Source organism: Schistocerca gregaria, chromosome 5, assembly GCF_023897955.1.
Source record: "Schistocerca gregaria isolate iqSchGreg1 chromosome 5, iqSchGreg1.2, whole genome shotgun sequence".
Lineage (NCBI taxonomy): Eukaryota > Metazoa > Arthropoda > Insecta > Orthoptera > Acrididae > Schistocerca > Schistocerca gregaria.
Genome location: NC_064924.1, coordinates 187193671 through 187221425, shown reverse-complemented (window position 1 = coordinate 187221425; position 27755 = coordinate 187193671). Strand labels below are relative to the sequence as shown.

Genomic DNA, 27755 nt, shown 5'->3' with positions numbered 1-27755 from the left:
ATGCTGCGCCTCCTCCTTACGGTCCTATGTCTGGCGTCTTGTGGCCTGGCCGCCCCACGGCCGGTAAGGGTCAGGGCCAGAGGGATCGGCCGGGTAATCGGCGGCACCACCACCGACATATCCAGCTACCCGTGGATGGTATCCATGCAGATTAACGGCTACCACTCCTGTGGGGCCTCCATCATCAGCAACAACTGGGTGCTGACCGCCGGCCACTGCCTCTACGGCGCCAACATCGCCACGTACAGCCTGAGGGCTGGTACCTCGACCCGCGAGAGCGGAGGCGTCGTGTCTGCCGTGTCGTACGGCGCACTGCACGGCTATTACGACCCCAACTCGAAAGACTACGACATCTCGGTGCTGCAGGTGAGCGCCCACTAAGACCTAACACTACCTGATACATTTCTTATATTGACACGGCTCCAGGAGTGCAGTAGTACGATATCTGAGGTACTGAAGAGTCGAATGATAACACAAAACACTTTATCAGGCGAACACGTACGATTCTTTCATTAGAAAAATGAGAAACAAAACTTTTCTGTCGCTTAAGGAACCGAAGCAATTTACACTGAGGTGACAGAAGTTTCGAACACCTCCTAACATCGTGTCGGACCACCCCTTTCCCGGCGTAGTGCAGCAACTCGATGTGGAGTGGACTCAGAAAGTCGTTGGAAGTTCCCTGCAGAAATAGTGAGCCAAGCTGCCCCTCTAGCACTCCATAATTGCGGAACTGTTGCCTATTCAGGTTAATGTGCATGAAATGACGTCTCAATTAAATTCCATAAATGTTCGGAACATTCGAGTCAGGAAATCTGGATGGCCATATAATTACCTCGATTGGACAAAACATTCTTCAAACCAATCGCGAAACATTGTGCTCCACTGACAGAGCATTTTGGATTTATAGAGACTCCATCTTTGAATGGCTGCAAATAGTCTCCAAGTAGGCGATCATAATCATTTCCAGTCAATAATTGGTGCGGTTGGACCAGAACAACAAGTCTTTTCCCTAAACACAGCCCTCGACATTATGGATCCCCCACTAGCTGGCAGAGTCGCTTGCTGACAGTTTCGATCCATGGTTTCACGAGGTCTGCGACACACTCGAATTCTGTCATCGTCTCTCACCGACTGAATTCGAGACTCATGCAATCAGACCACGTTTTTCCACTCGTCTAGGGCCTAGCGACTATGGCCACTATCCCAGTACAGCCGCTGCAGGCGATGCCGAGCTGTTAGCAAAGGCACTCGAGTTCCTCGTCTGCTGCCATAGCCCAATATCCCCAAATTTCTCGGCACTGTCCTAACTACTACATTTTTCGCACGTCCCATATTCATTTCTGCGGTCATTTAAAGCAGTATTGTTTGTCTACTGGCACTAAGAACTCTATACAGACGCCGCTGCTCTTGGTTGTTAAGCGAAGGTCGTCGGGCACTGCCCTGTCCGGGTGAAAGGTAATGCCTTATATGTGTTATTCTTGGCACACTCTTGGCCCTGTGGAGCTCGGTATATACAATTTCCTAAGATTTTCGAAATACAACGTTCCTTGCGTCTATCTGCAACTACTGTTCCACGTTCAGTTGCTGCTTTGCGGCCATTAGCTTGTCGGAAACCTTTTCACATGAATTATCTGTGTACATACGACAGCTGTGACAGTCCACTGCCCTTTTATACCTCGTAAAGAGAATACTGGCGTCATCTGTACATTAGCATATCGTGACCACATGAGTTTTGTCGCCTCATTATAGGTTATTCTTAGGTAAATCGTGACACAAATCAAGTGAAAATTTGTAGTATGCCAAAAACCATATCCGATTTTACGTACTCCATTACAGAGAAAGTAAATACCTTATATATAATACCGTTTACAAAGATTCCTGGTCTCGATGAAATCAATACCTGTAGAGTGTTACATCGAAATACTGTGTGACAATACTTAGTTCAGTTAATGATAACCTACACTTGGTGACAAATTCTACCTATCTTGAGAATCTGTGGCTCCATGCGATGGCCCCACCTCTAAGTGGCTGCTGTGAAAATTGTCCGGAACCTACGGAGAGGAGCCGCCCCTGGTGGCCGAACGGTTCTAGGCGCTTCAGTCTGGAACCGTGCGACCGCTACGGTCGCAAGTTCGAATCCTGCCTCGAGCATGGATGTGTGTGATGTCCTTAGGATAGTTAGGTTTAAGTAGTTCTACGTTCTCGGGGACTAAGATGTAATCTAACAGAAATCTCCCCGAATTTCCCGCCTGCTCCAAATACACCCCCTTCTCTCGTGATTCTTCAACAGAGTGTTCGCTATTCAAAGCTGAAATTTATTGTAGAACTCAGGTACTATTTGTGGTCTGTCCTTGGTACTACCAAGCCTACATTCTTCTGTAAGTCCTTCTTCTACTCCTTCCCCTACAACTAGTTTCGAATACCCCATGACTATTAGGTGGAACGTTTATGGGACTGAATTGAGAATTCAGTTCACGCACAACGTGGGCAACGCTCACGTTATTATGGACGGCTATAGATACAGAGAGACTAAATTTTTCTGCAGCGGACTTGCAGCGACTTGCTGAGTTCACGCCACATGGAGCTGTCGCCCTTATTGAGGCAAAAGAAAGTCCAACTCGCTACTGGGATGCATCGCGTGACTTTTTTTCACCTCAGTACAATTTTATCTATATTTTATTACATTTTTTTAAAATTTTATGACTCAAATTGCCGATCCCGCTAATCACTTCATCACGAGGTTATAAAAGGAATCAGAAGGATTATGCTGCACAGCTACGGGTGTCTGCAAAAGCGGGCGGCGTGCGTGTGATAGTTGAGGGGGGAGAGGGGGTGTGGGGCAGACCCAGTCCGCGGTGGGAAAATACGCCTGCTGTTTCAACATTGTCTTGCTTTCAAGGGAGACATGAAGATTTACAGAACATTACCAAAATGTAGTCCACAGTCTATCTTCTGTCTCTTCCTCATAGAGTCATAATCGAACTCAACAAAGGGAATGTTTCAACTGTGAGCCACGGCATTTTCTCCATCTATTTCCAGCATAAAATAAACGTGGTTGAGTATTCCTCCCCAAAATCCATCCCAATTTCCACAAGGTCACTTCGTCCTCCCACACAGCTTCATCTCAGCCGTAGTCTTTTTGTCTCTGTTCTAAACAGTCCAGTCAGGGCTTGCTGATTCTACACCCAATTTTTATAACTGCACAGCGAATGTAGAAACTGCTAAGAAAAGTGATCACACTGTACTGTGTATGTATTCATCTGTGGACACAACTGCTCAACTGAAAAGGGAAAATATCACTTTACTGAGATAGTAGTGGGGGAAAATGTACGAAAAATCGAGGTCGGGGACCTCTCTGCTTCACGAAATAAAGAAATTGGACTCAACTCCACCCCATGCAACACAGGACGAAATGAAGCCTTGGAATTACTGATTCAGCTCTCCAGTTGCCATGATTATGGAATAACTGTAAAACTGTTGGAGGGAGCGTTGGGTGGAGGGCGCGGCTCATGGGTGTGGATTTTTAAAACATATTTTGTAAAGTTTCAGTTAGGAGTGTGTACTGTGAAAATAGATGGAACCCAAATACTGTCACAAGATGATTAACATGATGAGGTGTCTCCTTCATTTATGCAGTGTTATCGTCGTAAGCGGGAAAAGAATTATTAGTATTTAATTTCTGTTCCTTCACTTTCCGGAGTATTAATAACTTCAGTTCGTTATGGTTAGTTTTGTAAATAATTCATCGTCATTTCTCAGCTTTTATTATATGAAAATGACGTTTCTAGATTCGTGCTTCTTTTTGTATACATTTCTATGGTCGCACATCATCCGTAGTTTAAGATGTTAGCTACTAACAGCATAGACTGTTGAGATATCATTCACGACAAAGTTCCTCCACTGATAGATATAATAAATAGGAAAGCTACTACGATGAGTAGTTTATTCGTGTAGAAATATATAATTAGTCAGAATTTCATTTGTGTCAAAAAAATGGTTCAAATGGCTCTGAGCACTATGGGACGCAACTGCTGTGGTCATTAGTCCCCTAGAACTTAGAACTACTTAAACCTAACTAACCTAAGGACTTCACACACATCCATGCCCGAGGCAGGATTCGAACCTGCGACCGTAGCAGTCGCACGGTTCTGGACTGCGCGCGTAGAACCGCGAGACCACCGCGGCCGGCCTCATTTGTGTCAGTTGTCGCTTAAACAGTGGTGCAAATATCGAACTGTTCTACTGCAAAGTAGAGTAGGTTAACACGTAAGTAAGGTAAGTAGGGCCAATTTGCACGCCAAGTGCATATTTTACTCCTATTGAAAAACTAAGCATTAGCGGTAGTAATGTTGTTTATTTTTTAGTGTTATAGAATTTATCTTTATCTACTTCGAGAAATACTACACTCCTGGAAATGGAAAAAAGAACACATTGACACCGGTGTGTCAGACCCACCATACTTGCTCCGGACACTGCGAGAGGGCTGTACAAGCAATGATCACACGCACGGCACAGCGGACACACCAGGAACCGCGGAGTTGGCCGTCGAATGGCGCTAGCTGCGCAGCATTTGTGCACCGCCGCCGTCAGTGTCAGCCAGTTTGCCGTGGCATACGGAGCTCCATCGCAGTCTTTAAACTGGTAGCATGCCGAGACAGCGTGGACGTGAACCGTATGTGCCGTTGACAGACTTTGAGCGAGGGCGTATAGTATGCATGCGGGAGGCCGGGTGGACGTACCGCCGAATTGCTCAACACGTGGGGCGTGAGGTCTCCACAGTACATCGATGTTGTCGCCAGTGGTCGGCGGAAGGTGCACGTGCCCGTCGACCTGGGACCGGACCGCAGCAACGCACGGATGCACGACAAGACCGTAGGATCCTACGCAGTGCCGTAGGGGACCGCACCGCCACTTCCCAGCAAATTAGGGACACTGTTGTCCCTGGGGTATCGGCGAGGACCATTCGCAACCGTCTCCATGAAGCTGGGGTACGGTCCCGCACACCGTTAGGCCGTCTTCCGCTCACGCCCTAACATCGTGCAGCCCGCCTCCAGTGGTGTCGCGACAGGCGTGAGTGGAGGGACGAATGGAGACGTGTCGTCTTCAGCGATGAGAGTCATTCCGCCTTGGTGCCAATGATGGTCGTATGCGTGTTTGGCGCCGTGCAGGTGAGCGACACAATCAGGACTGCATACGACCGAGGCACACAGGGCCAACACCCGACATCATGGTGTGGGGAGCGATCTCCTACACTGGCCGTACACCTCTGGTGATCGTCGAGGGGACACTGAATAGTGCACGGTACATCCAAACCGTCATCGAACCCATCGTTCTACCATTCCTAGACCGGCAAGGGAACTTGCTGTTCCAACAGGACAATGCACGTCCGCATGTTTCCCGTGCCACCCAACGTGCTGTAGAAGGTGTAAGTCAACTACCCTGGCCAGCAAGATCTCCGGATCTGTCCCCCATTGAGCATGTTTGGGACTGGATGAAGCGTCGTCTCACGCAGTCTGCACGTCCAGCACGAACGCTGGTCCAACTGAGGCGCCAGGTGGAAATGGCATGGCAAGCCGTTCCACAGGACTACATCCAGCATCTCTACGATCGTCTCCATGGGAGAATAGCAGCCTGCATTTCTGCGAAAGGTGGATATACACTGTACTAGTGCCGACATTGTGCATGCTCTGTTGCCTGTGTCTATGTGCCTGTGGTTCGGTCAGTGTGATCATGTGATGTATCTGACCCCAGGAATGTGTCAATAAAGTTTCCCCTTCCTAGGACAATGAATTCACGGTGTTCTTATTTCAATTTCCAGGAGTGTACATACATTTGCCTTGCGCCAAAGATCGTATTTTCGTTCACAATCAGGGATCTGTTTGGAACCTTGGCCTTCACTGTTTTGACCAAGCAGTTTTCGTGAAACTAATACATCATACAGAAGGTATTTCAAAGTTACAGTTTCGTATTATGACAGCATGCTTATTACAGATATGGTGCACGATGATGAGTATGCTCCGTATCACTGACGCACATCCCTACGCTGTATTGAATCAAGAAGATTCAGTTAAATATTAAGACCTCATATATCACACAGAAACTTTTGTAAAGAAGAGCATTTGGAATATTCTATTATATTTTAAAAAAGACTGATCAGCTGAAAATTGGACTCGAGCACTGAGGGTTCGATGCGATCTTCTTTATGTATACAGAGAGTTCTTTCATTCTGGGAATAGAGAATTTCTATAGTTTTTGCTCGTTATCACCATTGATACTGGAAAGATGTCACTCCCAGTGATTCCAAGATTTTCAAGAATGTTTTAACTTCAGTAATATGTGATATACAATCCTGTAGGAAGCAGGCGACCACTATTACACTGTTCCACAACACAGTATTCAAGCTGCCTGTATCGTAGTGATGAAAATCAATCATCCGACAGGGAATGCAGAAGTATAGTATGACTTATAGTTACAAATTAAAAGTTTTAGGCTTTACTTGTACTTTGATACATTGCTTCTTGCAGAATTTCATGATTCTACGCCACCGAGAACTACCGCGTAGGTTTTGTTGAATGACTGTGAGAGTACCAAATTAAGGGACGTAAATGGCCCTAGCTATCAGTTGTATTGACTTATAAAGTTACATTTATTACTCCGCCAAGGGTCTATAGACTTCAGTATCTGACATATATTTCAACTTAGTACATTACCCTTTACTGGTAAAGTGGGGTCTTAACAGAATGACGGACAAAGTCAGATAAGAAATGACTAAAACTTTTTTTTCTCACGACTGATATAACTACAAATATACATTTTTGTATTTTTTCTTTTGTTGTACTGCAAAACCTTGTTTCTTGAAAAATTTCGTGATTCAGCATTGGCATTTACCTATATCTTTTGATGAGTGTTTTTGTGTGGGTCAAGAAATTGGTTTGTTAACAGACTCATTGTGTCACCTGAAGTCCTCTACGCAAATTATCAAAACTAACGTACTGCTTGGTACGCTGCAGGCGGCCAGTCCTTTCCCCATCGGTGGCAACATACAGATCGTGGGTCTCCCTGCCCAAGGCTACGACCCGCCAGGCGGGCTGGCAGTCACCATCACCGGCTGGGGTCTCACAGCCACCACGAACCAGGCGCCACCGTTCACGCTGATGAAGGCGGACATCACCGTCATCGACCGCGCCAGCTGCGTGGCCAGGTTTGGCGCCACAGACCGCATGATCTGCGCGGGGGAGGCCGGCAGGAGCACCTGCTACGGTGACTCTGGCAGTCCGCTCGTCAGTGGCGGCACTCAGGTCGGCATTGTCTCATGGGGAAGGGAATACTGCGAGACCGATGGCGGCGTCTATGCTAACGTCGGTAACCTCCGTTCCTGGATCACGGCTGCCTCTGGCGTCTAATCAAGTTCTCTCATACTATCTGCATTAACGTAAAACCAGTTGCAGCGTCAGAAATTTTCATACACTCAGAGACTCTTAAATTTCAGCCATCTGTCAAGTTTAGCGTGAACATGTATGTCATACGTTATTATGATCAAATAAAGGATATTATCTCTTAATTGGCATACATTTTATTTTCTCACATTGTTTTCTGGGAGTCTGTGGTAGGCGAATTGCTGTGGTAAAACGTGATTCGTCAATGCTATATTACTATATAACTTGCAGGATATGTGAAAAAGGGTACATAACTTTGCGACATAGGATTCTGAGGAAACAACTGGACACATATCGCCTTACAACTGTTTTCGTTATATTACTGGAGTTTGAAAAGCGCATAACATACACTACTGGCCATAACAATTGCTACACCAAAAATAAATGCAGATGATAAACGGGTATTCATTGGACAAATATATTATATTAAAACTGTAATGAGATTACATTTTCACGCAATTTATGTGCATCGATCCTGAGAAATCAGTACCCAGAACAACCGCCTATGGCCGTCATAACCGCCTTGATACACCTGGTCATTGAGTCAAACAGAGCTTGGCTAGCGTGTACAGGTACAGCTGTCCATGCAGCTTCAACACGATACCACAGTTCATCAAGAGTTGTGACTGCCGTATTGTGACGAGCCAGTTGCTCGGCCACCATTGATCAGACGTTTTCACCTGGTTAGAGATCTGGAGAATGCGCTGGCCAGTGAAGCAGTCAAACATTTTCCGTATCCAGAAAGGCCCGTACAGGACCTGCAACATGCAGTTGTGCATTATCCTGCTGAAAGGTAGGGTTTCGCAGGGATCGAAATGCAACGTCCACTGTTCAAAGCACCGTCAGTGCGTATATGAGGCGACCGAGATGTGTAACCAATGGCACCCCCTACCATCACGCCGGGAGATACGCCAGCATGGCGATGACGAATCAAGCTTCCAGTGTTTGTTCACCGCAATGTCACCAAACACGGATGCGACCATCATGATTCAGTAAACAGAACTTGGATTTATCCGAAAAAAAATTACGTTTTGTCATTCGTGCACCCAGGTTCGTCGTTGAGTACACCATCGCAGGCGCTCGTGTCTGTGATGCAGTGTCAAGGGTAACCGCAGCCACGTTCAGCAAGCTAATAGTCCATGCTGTTGCAAACGTCGTCGTACTGTTCGTGCAGATGGTTGTTGTCTCGCAATTGTCCCCATCTGTTGATTCAGGGATCGAGACGTAGCTGTACTACCGTCACAGCCATGCGGATAAGATGCCTGTCATCTCGACTGCTAGTGATACGAGGCCGTTGGGATCCAGCAAAGCGTTCAGTATTGCCCGCCTGAAACCACCGATTCCATATTCTGCTACAGTCATTGGATCTTGACCAACGCGAGCAGAAATGTCGCGATACGATAAACCGGTAACGTGATGGTACACATTACTCCTCCTTACACGAGGCATCACAACGAAGTTTCACCAGGCAACGCAGTTCAACTGCTGTTTGTGTACGAGAAAACGGTTGGAAACATTCATGCTTTCATGTCATCACGTTGGAGGTGTCGCCAACCATGTGTGAGTGCTCTGAAAACCTAATCATTAGCAGATCACAGCATCTTCTTGTCGGTTAAATTTCGCTCTGTATCACGTCATCTTCGTGGTGTAGCAATTTTAATGGCCAAGAGTGTATATTGTTAACGTCGCAGATGTTATTCATGTTTTCTGTTAGAGCAGGTAGATAACTACGTGATGGACACCCCCAAGGCGTCTTAGATGGATGTGTAAAGATGTTGCTCACCCAATGGCAGCTTTATTCAGCCATGGAATCAGTTTTGCCACATTGAAGACACCGTACTAACCGTCTTTCCACCATAAAATCAGTCAATGTAACTCGTTGTATCTAAGCTCCAACAGGAGTTTCATGATAGTGTTCTATCTTAGTCTTTACAAATACGGGATTTTTCTTTATAATATGCATTTTATTTTCTTCTTTTGTAACACAGTGATGGGTAAGAAAGTTACACACAGATTATAGCTCTGCTTAGCTGGTCACTCGAAAACTGTTCTTTCAGGGGGCTTCATCTGCTTACAGCACGTTCTCTTCTGTTTGTCCATTATCTGTTGTATGTATTCAATTTTGACAAATGCTTTCGTATTTGAGATACATATAGTATTTTGAGACCTACACTATCTCCATATTGTATACACGTTCACATATTATATGAATTTCACCCGTCTACGTTCGTTTCATTCCCATTTAATTTATTGATTTACAGTTCGCTTTCGAGTTCGGAGTGTCTTGACGGACAGCTACATTAATTGCTTATAAGATACGTTTTTAAGCTATATTATTAACTACTAGATGCAGTTCTTACGAAATTTGTCTTAATACTGTATGCCCTGTCTCACTTACCCGTTATCCAGCCAGTAAACCATTTATTAGCACTTATATAAAATCTGAACTGCAGAGATATGGGTCGATCACAGGAAACGACAGTGCACAGAGGGGCTAGTAATAAGTATTCATAACTTACAGGAGTTATTTGAAAACTTGTAATGCTAATAAGTTCTACTGGTGTAATAACGGAGACGCAAGCACTCTTAACACATTTTGCCGTAACTCCGGATTCGTATATTATAAGCTCAGTACTTTGTCATCAAATAGCTGTCACGGACAAACGTCTCATTCTTTCTACATGCATTTGTCAGCTTTTACTTTGCTGCACAGAGAACATGAGTTGACATTCTCTTAATATCCCATGGAGTGTGTAACATTTTGAAAGAAACTGATGGCGTGCATTCCAAATCACTGAAATTCTTTGGAGATTGTGGAATGAGGAACGATCAAGCGACACATTCTATAAATCTATGTTTTTCAGTCTTAGCAACGATACGTTAATTTAAAATGATCATGTTGTTTGATTGTCATATGGAAATGAATTTCTTGTATTCACTGTAACTGAACGTATGCCTGCTCACGTAGTTAGTGGTGTAATTTCCTTACATAAATATAGGTACGTAGTTTTTAATATAAGAGGAGTTGACGTAATGTGACATTTGCTGCAGCATACAGTCCATAGAGTAAGTAACAGGGACAAGTTCATATATCGTTATATGTGGTACATTAATATTTACATACATAACTGTGTAGGTTGTTGTTTCTCTATGTGGAAAATTCCTCCCATAGAAGTGTCAGAAATTTTATGAGCTAATGTTTTCTGCATCGACATAGCAGCACCACTAAGTGAACTATGTCTGGCAGTATAGGCTAACCATTTTGGGTTCTCGCATCGATGCTTCACTATTTGACCTGTTTCCGAGGGGTAAATAAGCATTAATAGCTTGGAGTAGTTATCCAACCTAAGAAGATACCATTTGTAAGAGCCTTAATTATCAGTCTGTAAATAATATGAATACTGATATAATGATCAGAGAACCGAATAGACATTTCTGCACCTGCACCAATTACTCAGCGTATCAATAACGAGAAATAAATTATCATTCTATTAGGAAACTGATCTGTTGAGCACTGCAACCAGGAAAGTAATACAAGTATTTTTTTCCATTTTGAACAGTTGTGAAAGGACAAATACTACAAAAGCATTAATGTAGTGTCATTTGCTTGCCTTTTGTGGTACCGTGCCATTTAATTATATTTTATGTTTCAGACTGCTAAGAAACCAACCAGTTATCTGCTATTTGCTGTTTTCAACTCTTCATAATGTCTTCTTATCGCTATCTGGAAGAGATTTTGTTATCAAGATTGTTGACAAAAAGTCTCCTGCATGATATTATTGTACTGACATTTCAGATAACAGTGGATGGTGGCACCGTCAACGAAAGCGAAAGCAATTTTCAAGACTGACACGCATATACTCAATGTGTTAATTATGGTGAACAGCAACCGTGTTAATGACCATGACAACTGCAGATCCTCAGAGGATAGAAAAAATTATGCTTCATGTCAGCATACAGTACTATGCGAAGAACATAAATTTATAATTTTTTAAGACTTTTGTATGTACAGAATGCGAAATGTAATACTGTGGGTTGTCACCTCTGGCAGCAGTTACTGCTGTAACTCGGCCTGGGACAGAGAAGTTATGTACTTCGATGACAGATGTGGTTAAATCATTCCATTGTCGTAATGGCTAGCCAGCTGTGGTGTGCCAGACTTTCTGTGGGTGATACATGGAGGGAACGTGCTGGCCATGGCAACAGTCGAACACTCACTACACACGGCAGGTCAGGACTGCATCAACAACAAGGCTGCAAGGGCGCTGCAGATTTCCTTTCCCATGCTAGGCTAAATCCGAGCTGGCATTCCAATTCTTAAAGACATGAAACGCTGATCTTCCTTCTTTTACAGCTTGAGCAACTACAGACGCTGAGTTGTCTTAGGTAATGACATCGTTAACTCGAAGATCAGGAAAGAACTGCTGCCCTCAACAGGTAACGTGTTTAAATCCTACTGTCTAAACTACCGCCTATGTCAACCAGAGGTGATCGTGTTCAGTACCCAACAGAAACACGTAAATGACTACGGCGAATAAAGTCTGACAGTGCTAACTTCCCTCAGAGTTCACGCAACTTGCTCATAGTGATGCTGTATGCAACACTATGACGCATCACAACGTAGACATAATTCCTCTTCTGTGTTCAGTTTCTCATTGGGAACACCAGTTGATGTGCGCCTCTCTCTGCTGCCGAGTCAATGCAAATTGAATCAGTGGTCGCCGGGTTGGCAGCCTATTACGCTCCAGGAGACAACTCAGAGTCTGTTTGGGTGACGAAGAATGGGTTATATAATAATAAAGATAATGATAATAATACACTGAAGAGCCAAAGAAACTAGTACACCAGCCAAATATCGTGTAGGGTTCTCGTGAGCATACAAATGTGCCACAACACGACGTGGCAGGGTCTCGAATAATGTCTGAAGTAGTGCTGCAGGGATATGACACCAAGAATTCTGTAAGGCTGCCCATGAACCCGTAAGAGTACAAGGGGGTAGAGATGTCTTCCTTCCGAAGTCTCTTTATCTCCGTATGATTTTTGCACCCTACATACATTCGAGTTTGATTACTGTATACATTCCTTGGACTCCCTCTACACCGAGTGAGGTGGCGCAATGGTTAGTACACCGGAACTGCACTCGGGAGGATGACGGTTGAAATTCGCGTTCGACCATCCACATTTAGGTTTTCCGACATTTCAATAAACTGTTCCATTCAAATGCTGGGATGGTTCCTTGGAAAGCATACGGCCGATTTATTTTCCCGTCCCTCGCACAAAGCGGCCTTGTGCTCCCTCTCAAATGACCTGGGTTTCGACTGTATATTAAGCCCAAGGTTCCTTCCTTTTCCGTCTACAATTGTTACTACTCTTCACCATTTCACACAATTCCCCGCGTGATGACTTAGAGGACTGCCGTCAACCGATCTCATCTTTCAGTCAAGGTGTGTCGTTAATTTCTTTCTTCCTCTTCTGGATTCAGATCTCTGCATTGGTTACGTGTTCCACCCACCTGCTCCTCAGCATTCTGCTACAGAAAATTGCAAAAGTTTGAACTCTCTTCATGTCTGAACTACTTATCGTACACTTTTGACTTCCACACAAAGCTATACACTGGCCCAATGGTTTCACAAAAGTCGTCCTAACACGTAAATTCATATTCTATGTCAAGAAATTCCACTTTTTCGGGAATGCTTTCCATCCTACAGATTGTCTGCATTTTATATCCTTTCTGCTTTGGTCATCAGCTATTTTGCTGCCCAATAAAAAAACTCATCTATTTACAACGTTTAATGTCTCTTTTCCTTATCTAATTTTCTCGGCATCGACCGATTAATTCGGGAAAATTCCAGTATTCATGTTTTGCGTTTGATGATGCTCATCTTATAACCTCTATTCTAGATATTATCCATTCTGTTCATTCTCTATTCCAAGTTCTTTGCTATCCCTGATGGAATTACGTCATCAGTTAACCTCAAAGGCTTATCTTTCCTTTTTTCTTTTCTCTCTCAGTGATTTTTACTTCTTTCCCCTTTGCTGCTTATTCAGTGTAGACAGTAACTCGGTGGATAAGATACAGCCCTGTCTAACTCACTTCTCAACTACCACTTCTCTTACATGTCCTTCGCCTCTTACAACTGCAGTCCAGTTTCTGTAGCAGCTGCATAAAACCTTATTCTCCACGCATTTTATACCTGTTGCCTTCAGAATATCAATGCCTGTATTCCTGTCAACATTGTTGGTAGTTTTCTCGATGTCTACAAATCCTATAAAAGTACTTTTGCCTTCCTTTAACCTGTCTGACATAAGTTGTATATCAGTGTGGCCTAGCGTTTTTCTACCTTATTTCAAAAACATGTCCCCTGATGTCGACATGTGGCAGCTTTTTCCTTTCGTCTGTAAATAATGTACGTCAGCGTTTTGCAAGCATAACTTCTTCAAATGATAGTTCCGTAACATTTACATGCGCTAACATGTGGCCTTTTTGAAATAGGGATTACTACGTTCTTCATTAAGTATGAGAGTATTTCGCCTGTATCATACATCTTGCACACCAGGTGGAACTTTTCTTGTCTGACTCACATCTTAAAGGTCTCTTCCAAATACTTCTCGCAATATCGTATCTTCCATCTCAGCTGCTTTTACTTCTTCTTCCCTTTCCATGATATTGTCTTTAATTTCATTTCTCTTTCAAGCCCCAGTATATAGGGTGCTTCAAAGACTTGGTATTACACTCCTAAGGACGATAGTTGACACCACGGGAGCAAGTTTTGTTACAGACGAAACGTGTTCTGAAGATTCCTAGCGAAGCTTGGCATCGTTTTAATGATTGGTGATTCCCCTGAGGGTTGCCACGGCAAAGTTACAGAACTAAGTTACTGGTTCGCTCTCAGACTATATTTTTAAACGTAGAGACTACCAGTATACTGGGGCAGATAGAATGCAGGGCAGCACACCTACTAAGAAGACTTAGTTCTGTGAAAGCTCCGCTAGGAATTTTCAGAACACGTTTCATCTGTAACAAAACTTGCTCCTGTGGTGTCAACTATCGTCCTTAGGAGTGTAATACCAAGTCTTTGAAGCATCGGAGAATTCAACTTAGACATCTCGATAATTCTTACGAGCTCCCCTTGTACGTTTCCTCCTCTTCGGCTTGTTCTTTACGTCTTCCTCTTTCAACTAACCTCCTGCCCTTAAAAACTGATATGTAGCCTCTGCTGTAAAATTAATACGTTTTCCGACTAATAAAAGCAAATCTCTCTGGAATACCTGGAACATTTCGACTCGTTGGAAGTCAGATGTTAACTTCTTAATTAGAGATTTCATTGAGAAGAAATTATGCCAGTATTCCAGAGAGATTTGCTTTAAATGGGTGAAAGAACAGACACCACGCATTAATATAACAATTCACCTCGATCTGTAATGAATCCATCATCTTCAGTCCGGATGCACAAATACATCCGACCTCCTGCGAGAATCTGAAAGTAGCTAGCAGGGAGGATATTTAGAGGGACTGCGGATAGGTGGAGCTAGGTGGGAATGCAGGTGCCCCAGGTGCACGCCAACAGGATCCGCACGATTTAGATAAACACTGTGTCAGGGTAGCACAATAGTTAACGCCACTGACTAGTAAGCAGGAGACCCCGGGCTCCAATCCCGAAATTTCGCTCGTCACCGCTGATTAGGCTTAAAGTCCCCATGCACTCGACATCAATAGTCCGTGTCCATTCATCTCTCACCCACCACCTTCAAATTACGTAATTAATGTATGTTTCAGCTACGGATTGCGAAACAAATGACACCACACATGCACAAAGTCTATAACTTCTTTTCATACAAACTTCGTTTACCTCAACATCTACACTTGAATACATAATTTACTTCCATTACTTAACGAACGAATCGATGACAAGTCACTTCCAAAGCTACGTTCCTGCTATATTACTTACTCTATCACCTCCAACACATTAGCAAGCAAATAACTACTTACAAGCACGCGCCGCTCCTATGGTCCAGCCGCCTTACTACTGTGAAATGTCGTATTATATTCTCATTTCTCATTCCTGAACCGTATCTCATGTACCCAAATACTACCATCGCAATTGTATGACATTTCTCACATTATCATATTACCATAGCTTTTAATTATCAAACATTGACATTGTCAATCATAGCATGTAACTCAAACGTAATTACCACAACCGTAGCTCATCTCAAATGTACCCACTGCTGACCTGTCTGGTTAAACATGTGTTTTTAAAGATATTCCTTTGAGCTCACTCAATGTGAGCCTTAATTTGAAGCCCTCCCATTAATTTTAAGTCTCAAAGCAGTTTCTGTGACATTGTTCTTCGTTCTCTTTACTTCCAGTTAACACGAGACTAATGCAAACTCTATGACGTCACATGTATGTACTATTACATTTGCGTTTTGTTAACTGACAAAATTCATCAGCCAGTGACCGGATCTGGAGACAGCTCATTGCCCTATTGACGCTCTTTGCACCTGATTTTATACTAGGCGTCATGTCGCTCTTATTTGTACACCAGCACTCCATGTCCTCTGATACATGCCAGTTTAAGTCTACTATTGTTTTTCTTTGAAATGAGTGCTTCCCTGCCACTCTCATATTTTTCTCGTCTTCGTTTACCTCGTATTCTATGTGTCATTTAACGATGTGAAGATTAGGAGGAATGAATGCTCTGATACAGCGTCAGTCGATATATGCTGTAGCTTTGTCGAAATATGCGACATACTCCTTGATGAGGTATCTCAGTACATCAATTACTAGCGAGCCAACGATGTTGCACACTATAGCAGGGCTGTATCGAAACCTTAACTTCATTTGAAGCCTAGTCAGTCTCATCTGCACTAACCATGATTTCCTCACAGATGTCGCACATTATTTCGTCTTCTGCGTCTGGCCCACTACACCATCTCATTTTCTGACTGGTATCCCTGCTTAGCATCATCAACCGTGTATATGCTGAATTGCAGTTAAATTCACGTTCCGTCAGCTTTCTCCCCCAAACTTGTGATTAAACTGTTCCTAAAACGTCTTGACATTACCAGAAAATGCTTTTCGCCCCTCTGAGAATTTCTTATTCGTTTACCGTAAGGGCCGAGTCTCTCAGCGATTTGTGCCATCGTTCAGCATTTATGTAGTTGCATTTACCTATCATTCCGTTTCAGATTTGTTATTGAGTTGTTTGCTCGCTAATTAACTCAACACTCTCACTATGCCTGTTCTCAAATTTAGATTTATTTCCGAAATTTTGCTCGTCAGAACTAGTCTTCATTTACTACCGACTTCAAAATATCAACGTCATTCCCTCTTCAATATTACTACTCCGTCGAAGTAAACAACGCACTTATCGTAATTTTCCTCAAAATGAGGCAACAACGCGATCAACGCAACGCTGATTTGCATTGCCGGGGCAACGCTTTTCACAAGGAACATGAAACATCGGTACTCAAAATTGAAACAGTACTTGAAATGATAATATAATTGAGGGAATGTACTGCATACATTTCTGGATTCGGTTCGCAACTCTTCTGCTAAATACTTGCCGTACCATTCTGTTAAATTAAGTTAGTAATAAACGGAGAGTGTTTAATGTAGAAAAGCAATGTATCAAAGCAATCGAAAATATGCTAATTTAGAAACAAAGTTGTAGAAAATGGACACTTAATGAAGAAAAATCGTGCCACGCTTTGACCGCCAATTTAGGTTGTGGTTGAAATATTTGTATTATTATGTGCAGTGAGAAAGAAACAGCTTTCCTTACATGCAACACTTGTATTACAAAGAAATAAAATAATTTTTTTACAATTATCTTTAAAGTTGGAGTTAAAACTGCTTGCTGTATTCTCACACGTTGCGTAGCCGGAATTCCTGCCGGCCGAGTGGTTCTAGGCGCTTCAGTCTGGAACCGTGCTGCCGCTACGGTCGCAGGTTCGAATCGGCATTGATGTGTATGATATCCATACGTTAGTTAGGTTTCAGTAGTTCTAAGTCTGGGAGACTGATGAGCTCAGATGTCAAGTCAAATAGTGCTTAGAGCGATTTGAACAGGAATTCCTGTGAAGATTACCTTGTCGAAGTTTTCCTTTATCCTGGAGATGGTAGATTTTGTGGTTCTTCTAATAATGATTTTAAAACGCTATATACAGATCTAATAGAAGGCAATCGGACGTCTTAGCTGTGCTCTCGTCTCTTCCGTAGCTGAGTAACATTCGGTTACTGGTTATTAAATAACTTAAAAGATAATATTTCAAATTTTGTTGAAGTTCTTTTAGAATACATACATTTTGTCATCAATTGTTGAGACAGGCGCTACGTAACTTGAAGTTCATGAGAGAACACAGAACAGGCGACAGAACGTAAAAGAAAATTAACTTTCCTGTACGTCTCTGTACACATTAATTCCAGGTAGTCAACAAAAGTTTGTGGTCATCATTAGTCCTTGTACCATATGCCATTCAAAATTAACATCTCATTTTTCCAGCACATACATCACATGGTCGAAAGTTTAAAAGATAACGTCAAATTGCACTTTAGTGCAGCATTTATGCATTAAATCTAACGAAACACAATATCTTAAACTGTACCTAAGTGGGACATATGTAAGTTAAATAAAAGTGATTCACATTATTTTGAAAATGATTGCCGCATTGGAAATTATGCAAAAGGGTTAGGAGGACAAGATAAAATAACACAAAAAAGTGGTGACAAACATCTATTTTCATGAACAAAGTGGAGTTGGAGGACGATTATTCAAATACAATTATCAAATTACTTTTACTGATGGAATTGGAAACAATTATTTGCCATTATCAGTTACAAGAATCTCACGGTCGTTAGCAGTGTGTTTAAACCGTGGTTTCTGTGTGATAAATAGAATTGGTAAGAGAACTTGCGTGATAACTATTCTGGATTTCAATCGGAGTTGACAATGTTGCTATCGGCGTGGCGGAAGAGGCATTCAAGACAGCTGTCAGCCTCTCTTGGCACCACCAATGTGGTGTGCTGCAGGTGTGCCACCCACTGCTGGCCATGTATCCTGGCAGGGCAGTCGGAGTGTGCAGAGCCGTCTCCATTGCAAGTGACCTTTTTCTGGTCTAGCCCTCCAACGCGATCTCTTTGCGTCCCATTCACCTTCGTCCTTGGGTGTGGCCATACATTCGATTGGCTGGCTCATATTCTTCCCAATCCAGTCAATTTAAGGTTTCAGCTGTTTTTCAAATGTTTTGAGAGGAACACACGCAGACTTCATGAAGTGTGGAAGTCCCCCACTAGGCAAACTCCATTCCACCAGTCTGCAATAATTTGCATTACGCGCGCGACGTAGTATTGATGGTATCTGTCCTGTACATTTCGTACTGTACGTTAGTTTAGAAGAGATACTCGCCGTACAATATGTAGCCAAATGTGTAACACGTTTTTTAGTATTTGTATTCATTTTGAAACGTCCCCTTAGAAAAACTGTACACGACTGTGCTTACACTGACACACAATAGTTTTTAGCGCAACGCAATCTGACTTTCAAAAATCCCTACGAAAGAATGGCCCTGCCTAACATTAACCTATATGTTTCACAAATCACTTACCTCACAAAAGTCTTCGTTACACGAACTACTGCAATACAGCGAGCGCCACTACCGCCAGCTAACTAAAAGATTCAAACTACGGAAGTCACTAACTACTGAGGCACAGTTAGCAAATGAAAGATTTTAATAGAGAACAAAAAATGTATTTACCTTAATAGTCATTATATATATATATATATATATATATATATATATATATATATATATATATATATATATATATATATATATATATATATCAGTTCATGACACCAATTCTTACAAATTTCAAAACTCCGCCATCTCTCTCCCCACGTCCACCACTGCTGGCGGCTCACCTCCAACTGCCAACGCTACACACTGTTAGCATCCAGCTGCCGTCGTTGCTCAACACTACAATGGCAGACAACAATGCAAACTAGCCACAGACTGCGCACAGCACAGCCACTGATTTTTCATACAGAGCGCTATGTGGCGTTACCAATAAGAAAACCTAAACAGCCTACTTACATAGCCCCCATGCTCCCCACAAAAAATTTTTACAAATTGTTTTGGGCAGTGGCCAATAATGATTTGATAAAATTTGTCATAATTACTATAAAAAACATATCAAATGCACACACTTATTGATACAATGTTGGTCAGAAGCTAAAATTTTCTCACAGTCCATAAAGACAGTCCTGATCGTTCATCACAGTAAAAATGCAGTGTTTGTTTTTCAAAGTCTGAGCAATAAAAGAAGTTGCATTTGGAAGTAGTGAATTTCTAAGCAGTCTTGAAGAAGTAGTGTTGTCCTTCCAACGAAAGACAGCGCTGACTCTTGACATGCAGACAGGTAATGGGCCACAGCAGAGTCAGTCGACGTTGAAGACTATCGGTAGGTAGGTCATCACAGAGCAGACCCACTGTAGTCCATGTAGAGACGGCCAGTAGCCATCTGTTGCGACTGTGCAGGTGCACAGTCACCATCGAAGTGTCTTGCGCAGAATATAGCAGGTCTATAAACCACCACTTGTGCACTCACAAAGTTTTTGGAATTGTCCTTAGAACCAGCAATGCTGTTATCGAGTCCCTTGCTGAATTATTAACATACGTGCAAAGACTATCAGTCCCTACTTCTCACATATTGTCCATATACTATGACCAACAGAAACGTGTGCAGCGAAATGTAATTTACAAGTTACTTAATTTGATGAACTGGTGTCAATTACAATTTTATAACATGAGAATACAATAACAAAGGTACAAAATACATCATTGAAGAACATAATAGTACAGATAACATTTGCGGTAATACAGGCTTTACAAAAGAATCGAAATAACAAATACATCAGTGTTACAAAAATTACGACATAAGTACATACATAAAAGATAAGAATAACTTTTGAAACATCAACTTCACACATGAGCATTAAAACAGAACAGATAAATAATGTCTAAACATCTTTACAAAGTAAATAACATATTACTAATGCAAATTATATTTGAGGGTAACAGTATTCCTCATCATAGTGAATGTAGCTTAGTATTAGAAGAGAAAAAATTCTATGAAACAGTACACAGAGACAGGAAGAAAATAACTACACAAGGGTACACAAACACGTGGTGGGATAACACAAAAGGAAAGGACAGGGTTTGTTTTTAGGGTAACATTTGGTACTGCAGTCCAACCCAAAACTTCATTCCATAGATCGCCGCTCTTATTTCAACATTTGCTACAGCCCAAAAAAAAATCCTATCCAAGTATGCTTTCTGATTCTATTCTCATCCTCTTTCAAAAATAGTTTTTCTCCACTGTACACTACTTTTTTGGCCAAACCATTGTCTTAAAGCTTCTCAATGCTTTTCTTCCAATTCATCATAGTTAGTTTCTTATATAGTCTACCCCCTCTTAAGCTAACTTAAATCTACTGAGCTCAGATGCTAAACTAAGGGACGAGGCAATGCAGCAGCACAAAACAATTAACACAAACAGCAATGATAAAAAAAATGCAAGTACGCATAGCGAGCAGCAATAAATGTAATAATTTATATCTAAACATGACAAAGCTGAAGCAGAAAAAAATATTATAGTAAAAATGTTTAATAGCTATGTCACATCTTAACACTAGAGTGATGCATCACGAGAACATACGCTGGCAGATAAGTTACCAAATCGTAAAAAAAATATTTTTGCAATTCCTGTGAAGGGAAGGCTTTTTGTGCTCCTTCGTTTTATTAAGTACATCATAAAGTTATTATTTACTGGATCTGCACGCATAAAATATCTATATTAGTACATCCATTAAATAGTATTGTAACTAATGCTGCAGTGTGGCTAGAAACTAGATATTAAACAAAATAGGCAAAGCAAGGCGTGAAACTTCATTCGCTAGCCATAAGTCATTTCATAATGCAGTAAACAATCTTCCAACTAGCAAGACAATAGACATGAAATGTTTCTCATCATTTCATTTCAGTAAATATCATGAATTAAGAACTCCAAAGTGTAATCATATGTTTTCAAGTTTGAGCATGTCGTATTTGCGATGCTTTCTACAAAGGAATGAATGTCAATAGCGAGGATAATGGCCTCTGTTTTTTCACCTAATGGGTTTCTTTTGTCAGACGACTACCTCTCAGCTGGGCGCCCAAAACGCATTACGTCAAGTTCACTTACCTTTCTTACTGAAATATTTACGACAGCAGTTTCCGCTACAGTGACAGTCTCATATAAAAAAATTTCACAGGTCACGAATTTGCGTTACACATCTGTAGAAACAAAATCCTATTGATATAACAGTATTTTTCATACAGAGCGCTATGTGGCGTTACCAATAAGAAAACCTAAACAGCCTACTTACAATTTTAGTTTATCTTTAAAATTACCATTACTATTTTAATTTGTACGATCTACACGTCGATTCTTCATTCTCGCCTCCGCACTATTCCTGAATGCATTTTAGTATTTGAGAATGTCATTATAATTTAGAATTTAAAGCTACCATTGTATGTTACGTAAGACTATTATATTCTACTTTTTAAATGATTCATAATAATGTAAGACAACTGACCCTAAGAAAGATAGTGCTACTTACTATCGAAGTCACGTACAGAGGTTAGCTGTATGGAAATATAGAAATGTACGTTGCGAGCTTTATTTAAACGACGTTTGCTATGTATAATCTCAAGTGGTGCCATGTGCTATTATTTTTCGATGAGTTATCATGGCTGGGGTATAGCTGGCATGTACGAGTATATTAACGATTTACAAACAGATATTTTTATATGGTTTAATTTGTATTTTATAGCCTGATTGTCATTATGTTCCTGTAATAATTCGGTGGTCAAAACAGCTACAGAGTTTCTGAAATGGATCTCAACAAAGAGAACAAAAATTTACCACTGATGCAGCCCTTCCTCCTATATTGTTTCTCATTGATTCGGTCGTGGAAATAAAGCTGAAATGCTTAATTTTGCCTATATGTGTCTTACAGGGCAGAGTAGCCGTTATTTAATGTGTTATTTGTTGGGGACCTCACGGTACGCTTTTTGTCCATCCGATGACATTCACCACACAGGTTTTGTAATAAATATGAGGAAGAAGACTTTATTTTGCAAACCAGCTGATCAGTTGATTACGTCAAGTGCCTATTACTGGTCATTTGTCTTTTTTCGACTTAGCAACCTGTTATCTGGTCATTTACCATGCTCCCCGCAGGGCCTTGCCATTCTGTCTATATATTTGATCGTCTACTGCCGTTGTTTGCTTATCTGCTATCCCTGAGGTTATGCGTTTGCCTCACCTTTTCTGGTTATTAAAGTTTTATGTGGTTTGATGTAAGTGGTTTCTTTTACATTAACGCCCATGCTGTAAGTAAATTTAAGAAGCACTGCCTAGAGGCGAGCCTCGGCATATTAAGCTTATTGTTTCGCTTTGCCTTTGTGCCCTAAAGCTCACAGCAGATCACTTATGGACATTTTGAGTTGAAACCTAAAATCCTAAAGCACCTTCGCCAACTGTAAAACTTACTGTATGGCCGCAGGCAGTTAATTCAGTTACCCTGTATGTACAGGAGGGCCATAATTAACGTTCCAGTTTCAAAACGCTTTAGAAAGAGAGTCACTGCTCCAAACGACGTCAGATCCGAACTGAATATTAATGACATCTAGGGAAGCGTCTCGGAACAAAAAAATTGCGGAAAATATGACAAGTACATGATGCTGTAAGTGTCAGAATTGGCACATCAAGACACGTGCGACACACTGTTGTTTACAACTTGCTCCGAGACGTATAACCTGACTGTCGCTGGTGGTAAAGCTCTTTCAGAAGAACGGATATGGCGCCCTAATATCCCCGCAGAAGTTCGAACACTCAAGGATATGAAAACAGGCATTGCTCCGACGCCCTCTGAAGTTCTTGAGAAAATGATTACAAAATTCGAAAAGACATGTTCTTTTGAAGATCAGTGGGGGTGCGGGAGGAAAGTAGGAGATCCGATGTCTGTGGAAGATGTGGCCACACGACGACAGAGGGGATCGAGCGGTTGAGTGCAAACATGTAGTGCACGGGGGAGTCCCCGAACTTTGCACTCGTCTGAGAGGACAGTGCATAAATTTCTACTGAACATCCGGCACTGCTATCCGTAAAAATCACGCATGTTGAAGAGTTGCTTACTGCTGACTTGCTAGCAAGACACACATCGCACTGGACTCTCCTGCTCGCTAGGAAGAGGACAATGACGGCCACGGAATATTCAGTGGACAGGAAAAGCGCATTTCCATCGCCAAGAACACGTCAGTAAGCTGAACTGCATAATATTGGCAACGGAAAACAACCACTCACACTAACCTGCACTACATCACTCTGTGAAGTCGAGTGTGTGGTGCGGGTTAGTGCCATCGTTTATAGTAGTTCAGTAGTTTTCCTAGGAAGTGAACCCTGCGGGTCCAGTTACCTGTACCCTCTCTGGTAAACGCTTCGAGAGTCTTTTGCGCACCAACGTCATTCCTATCCTTCAACAGCGCAGATGTATGGTTACCCTCATTAGTATGGAAGATGGCGCTCCTCCACAAATAGCACAGCCAGTGAAGCGGCCGCTGCAATAGCCTTTCGGAGATACTAAAATTAGCATCTGTGACTCCCCTACAGCCTGGCCATCCATGTCACCTGATCTTAATCCTTGTGACTTCTGGCTGTGGAGTGATCTCAAGAATGTGTCAAGTTCCGCGATTACGAATGCAACTAAATTGAAAGACTCACAGCGCAACGCTTTCTGATCGTGAAAACCAAATTAGCCGTATCTGTTGTGGAAGAGGTGTTTCTCCATTTCAGCTAGTGACAGATAACGGTGGACAGCATATTGAACATGTATTGCGCTTCGACAATTAGAAAGCGATGTCATTTTGCCTTTCATGCGGTGTTGGCAGTAGTACAATTAAAAATCGATGTCATTTAGCTTTTATTGCTGATTTTCGCCTCAGGACAGTTAAAAACTGATTTCCCATTCGATACGATACGACCTTGCAGTGGTGGATGCGCGTACCTAACTAACAGCGCCTCAACTGTTGGCTGCCGAACTTGGGCTCTCATTTATATTGAGCAGTGCGGAGGGTGTAATGTGCAACACAAACTGTAGACATCATATTGCGATTCACCCGTCGATTGTAGCCGACCACATTTACGTGTAGTTAAGATGTTTGAAACCCCATCTACTGGTAAAAGTGCCCTTTCATTTTTTTTCTTCCTTGATATTTCCCCCTGTATCAATAACATACTGCTCACATCTGACGTCATTCTGAGCAGCGGTTCTTTTGCTGCACCGTTTTGAAACAGGAAGTTTAATTATGGACACCACGTACCTTTTTTAAAAATTCTATTGCAATTCATTGTGCATAAAATGTTAGTGTTTCCAAATTTTGGTTTGACTTCACCATTGGATCTTAAGCTGTTGTACAATAGGTAAGTAAAGTGCTCGTTTCATCAACAGATGTTCTTGACCTGCAGCTGGGTTTTTATACTCTCACTGCAACTGCTTTGTACTTAAATTATTTTCGGCCTCGCTGTGGTAGTCCTTTACTGTTGGGCCTTAAGTCGTTTTCATACCTGCTACAAAAATGTGTTTCGTCTTGACCTATAACTTTATTAAATGTTGTACTATAACTACTTAAAACCTTTAATTATTTTGGCTTACCGATGAAACACACCTTGAATTCACAATCAGCTACATAGTCACGAATACCAACACTGATCTTCAGTATGTTTTGTACAATAACGCCAGTAGCAAAATGATTGTGAGGACGTTGTGGCCTATTCTGCACCGTGTTTTAGTTCTACATGACGCTGCTTTGCTGAGTGCATTTATACGCTTTGACCATGCCATTACGTCTTTATCACAATAGGACATGGTGTACAACATATCTGAGGACGATGGTTACTGACTGAAACCCGTCATACTCGAAGGAATTTATACTGTCATCAAAGACAGGAATAAAAAACATTTGACACCTGGAACCTGAAATTGATTTTCCAACTGGTAAAAATACTCAATTCATTTCTTGTATTTTCTGTTGACGAACAACCACGCTGAGCTATTAGCTGTTTCGTAGCAACTGTTGAGTACTAGTGTTATTTGATAATTTCTTTTTAGTCCTCGTATGTGGAATTGGGATGACCTTTGTTGTCTCTTGATAATAACTTTATTCATAAGCATTTCGAAAATTGTGTCTAGCTGCAAGTTTATCATTATAAAGATTTCAGTTGTTTTAATAAAAAAAATCGTAGTTAATGAATACTTTATTTTGTGGTCCCGGAACCTCTCATCCGCCAATAGTTCACGTACATATCTTGTGATCCATCCAATTGTCACCCACTCTCCACCTGCTAAATTCATCTTGCACTTCAGTGCGATCTGTCTCACACATCTCTCAGCACGAGAGAATGTACCGACGCTAAAAGGCAGACACAGCAGACATTGTTTCCTGTGGCAAACTTTGTATCATATATTTAACACTGGCGTCTGATTTCCCGTAGAGGCATCGAATTGACCGCTCTGCTCCTTCATGCAGTAACAGACCCCTTCTACTTTTATGAACAGTACTGTAACGTGTTATAGTGGCTGCCCATGGTGGGAGGGAGGGTGGTAAATCTGCTTATATGTCGACTTCTTCTTTGTCTTTGTATACTCATAATAGGAGGAAAATATATCTAAATGAGTCTGTATTCATTTGGGTAAAAGGTAAAGGAGTATGTGAATATGTAAAGTTTGTTGGTGACTGTACTGTATATTTTCATAAATAGTTTATTTGCAAACTTCTTATTATAGACTCAGGAACAATAGCTCCTTAGTATGGAGTACTATTCTGTCTGCATTCCGTTGAAGTCTTGGCAACGAGGAAAACCCGTAGAAATCGAACCCAGGTTCTGTGCATAGCCGTCAGACACGCATACAAACGAAATTCGGAGGCAGACATCTTGTTAAGTACAAAATGAATGTTTCATTCTGGAGTGGGATGAGAGCTCTTCTGAAACATTCCGGCTGATTAAAACTATAATGTTTCCATAACGCGAGGTTCAACAGCCGTGAAATATTTCATAAAATGTCTTTTAACCATCAGCTGTTTATTTGTCTTGTTTCTTCTCTGATGGCCGTCGGCTTGACATGAGATATGACTGTTAGTATTCTACGACAAATTGTTTGTACAATGGCACTGGATTCTTTGGTTGTTATTCAGGTGAAAGTAATGAGGGTTACTTTTAACTTACATGTTGTACTCTTCTTCCTGGGCGATGGTTATAACCGAAACCGGTAGATGACTAACGGGACAATAAATAGCTAATGATTAAAAAGCAGTGTATAAAAAGAAGGTTAAGACTTTCTACTCGGACAGAGACTCGAACTCAGGGCCTCTTCCTTTCACAGATATTGCTCTGCCAACTACATGACGAAGCACTGCTGAGTGCCATTCCTTACAGCTTTACACCATCAGCGCTTCCAAAATTGACAGATCTTCGTACATCCATATTTAAATAGAATGAAGTTGGTACACAGCGAGTATAATTTTTATTAAAAATGAAATTGCTACAGCTATACTTAAGATTTTATATTTTCTTCACTACTAGTTTCGACGTTGCGTTAACGCCATCTTCAAGCCCGTACACTTTGATAAAATGAGTTGTGTGGGGCTTAGCAGGCTAGACTGAGGATTTTCATTTATAATAAAAATTCACAGAAGGTCTCCTGCGTAGCTTCCAAGACGAGCAGTCCTGAAGTAAAGGATATTGGAGAGACAGGGCATTCTAGTGTCGTTGTCTGAATACACATCACATTGTAGAATACTATTTTAAGCATCCACACTCCTCGCGGGTGTTCGGCTTTGAGATCGTAACTGCCATCTAGAGCGTCACACGCGATTTAGGTCGTGCGATGGCGTATACTCCACATGAGTGCGTTTGGACATACACTGAACGCAGTTGGCATCACCTGGAATCATTAATAGCTTCGCGCAATGGAGTTTGGTAACTAGTATTCAGAGTTGGCTATACTCTCTTAGGATGTAAAGGTTGGCTACAGCGCACATACACAAGCTCTGGAATCTAAGATATTGCTGCCGCGGCTCGCAGCGCACGGGTTAACTATTGGCAATTTTGAAGCCAGTGTAGGGGCTCGCCTGCTGTGGTTCGCAAGTGTGTTGGGCGAGGGGTCGTCGCCGAGCGGCCGTACTGCCGTGTCAGCCAGCAGCGACACATGA

At 41.9% G+C, this 27755-nt stretch overlaps 1 protein-coding gene across 1 annotated transcript; it reads left to right on the top strand.

Annotated features, from left to right (window-relative positions):
* LOC126273283 (trypsin beta-like) lies at positions 1-27755 on the top strand. Its single transcript, XM_049976828.1, has 3 exons — positions 1-366; positions 7011-7298; positions 27558-27755. Exons 1-3 carry the CDS (start codon positions 1-3, stop codon positions 27753-27755), a joined length of 852 nt encoding a protein of 283 aa, XP_049832785.1.

What these genes read in the sequence shown, in the direction of transcription:
- LOC126273283 (XM_049976828.1), top strand. Translation starts at nt 1, where the DNA reads ATGCTGCGCCTCCTCCTTACGGTCCTATGTCTGGCGTCTTGTGGCCTG. An exon ending in ACGACATCTCGGTGCTGCAG is followed by an intron (nt 367 to 7,010) that starts GTGAGCGCCCAC and finishes GGTACGCTGCAG; the next exon opens with GCGGCCAGTCCTTTCCCCAT. An exon ending in TCGTCAGTGGCGGCACTCAG is followed by an intron (nt 7,299 to 27,557) that starts GTCGGCATTGTC and finishes ATACTCTCTTAG; the next exon opens with GATGTAAAGGTTGGCTACAG.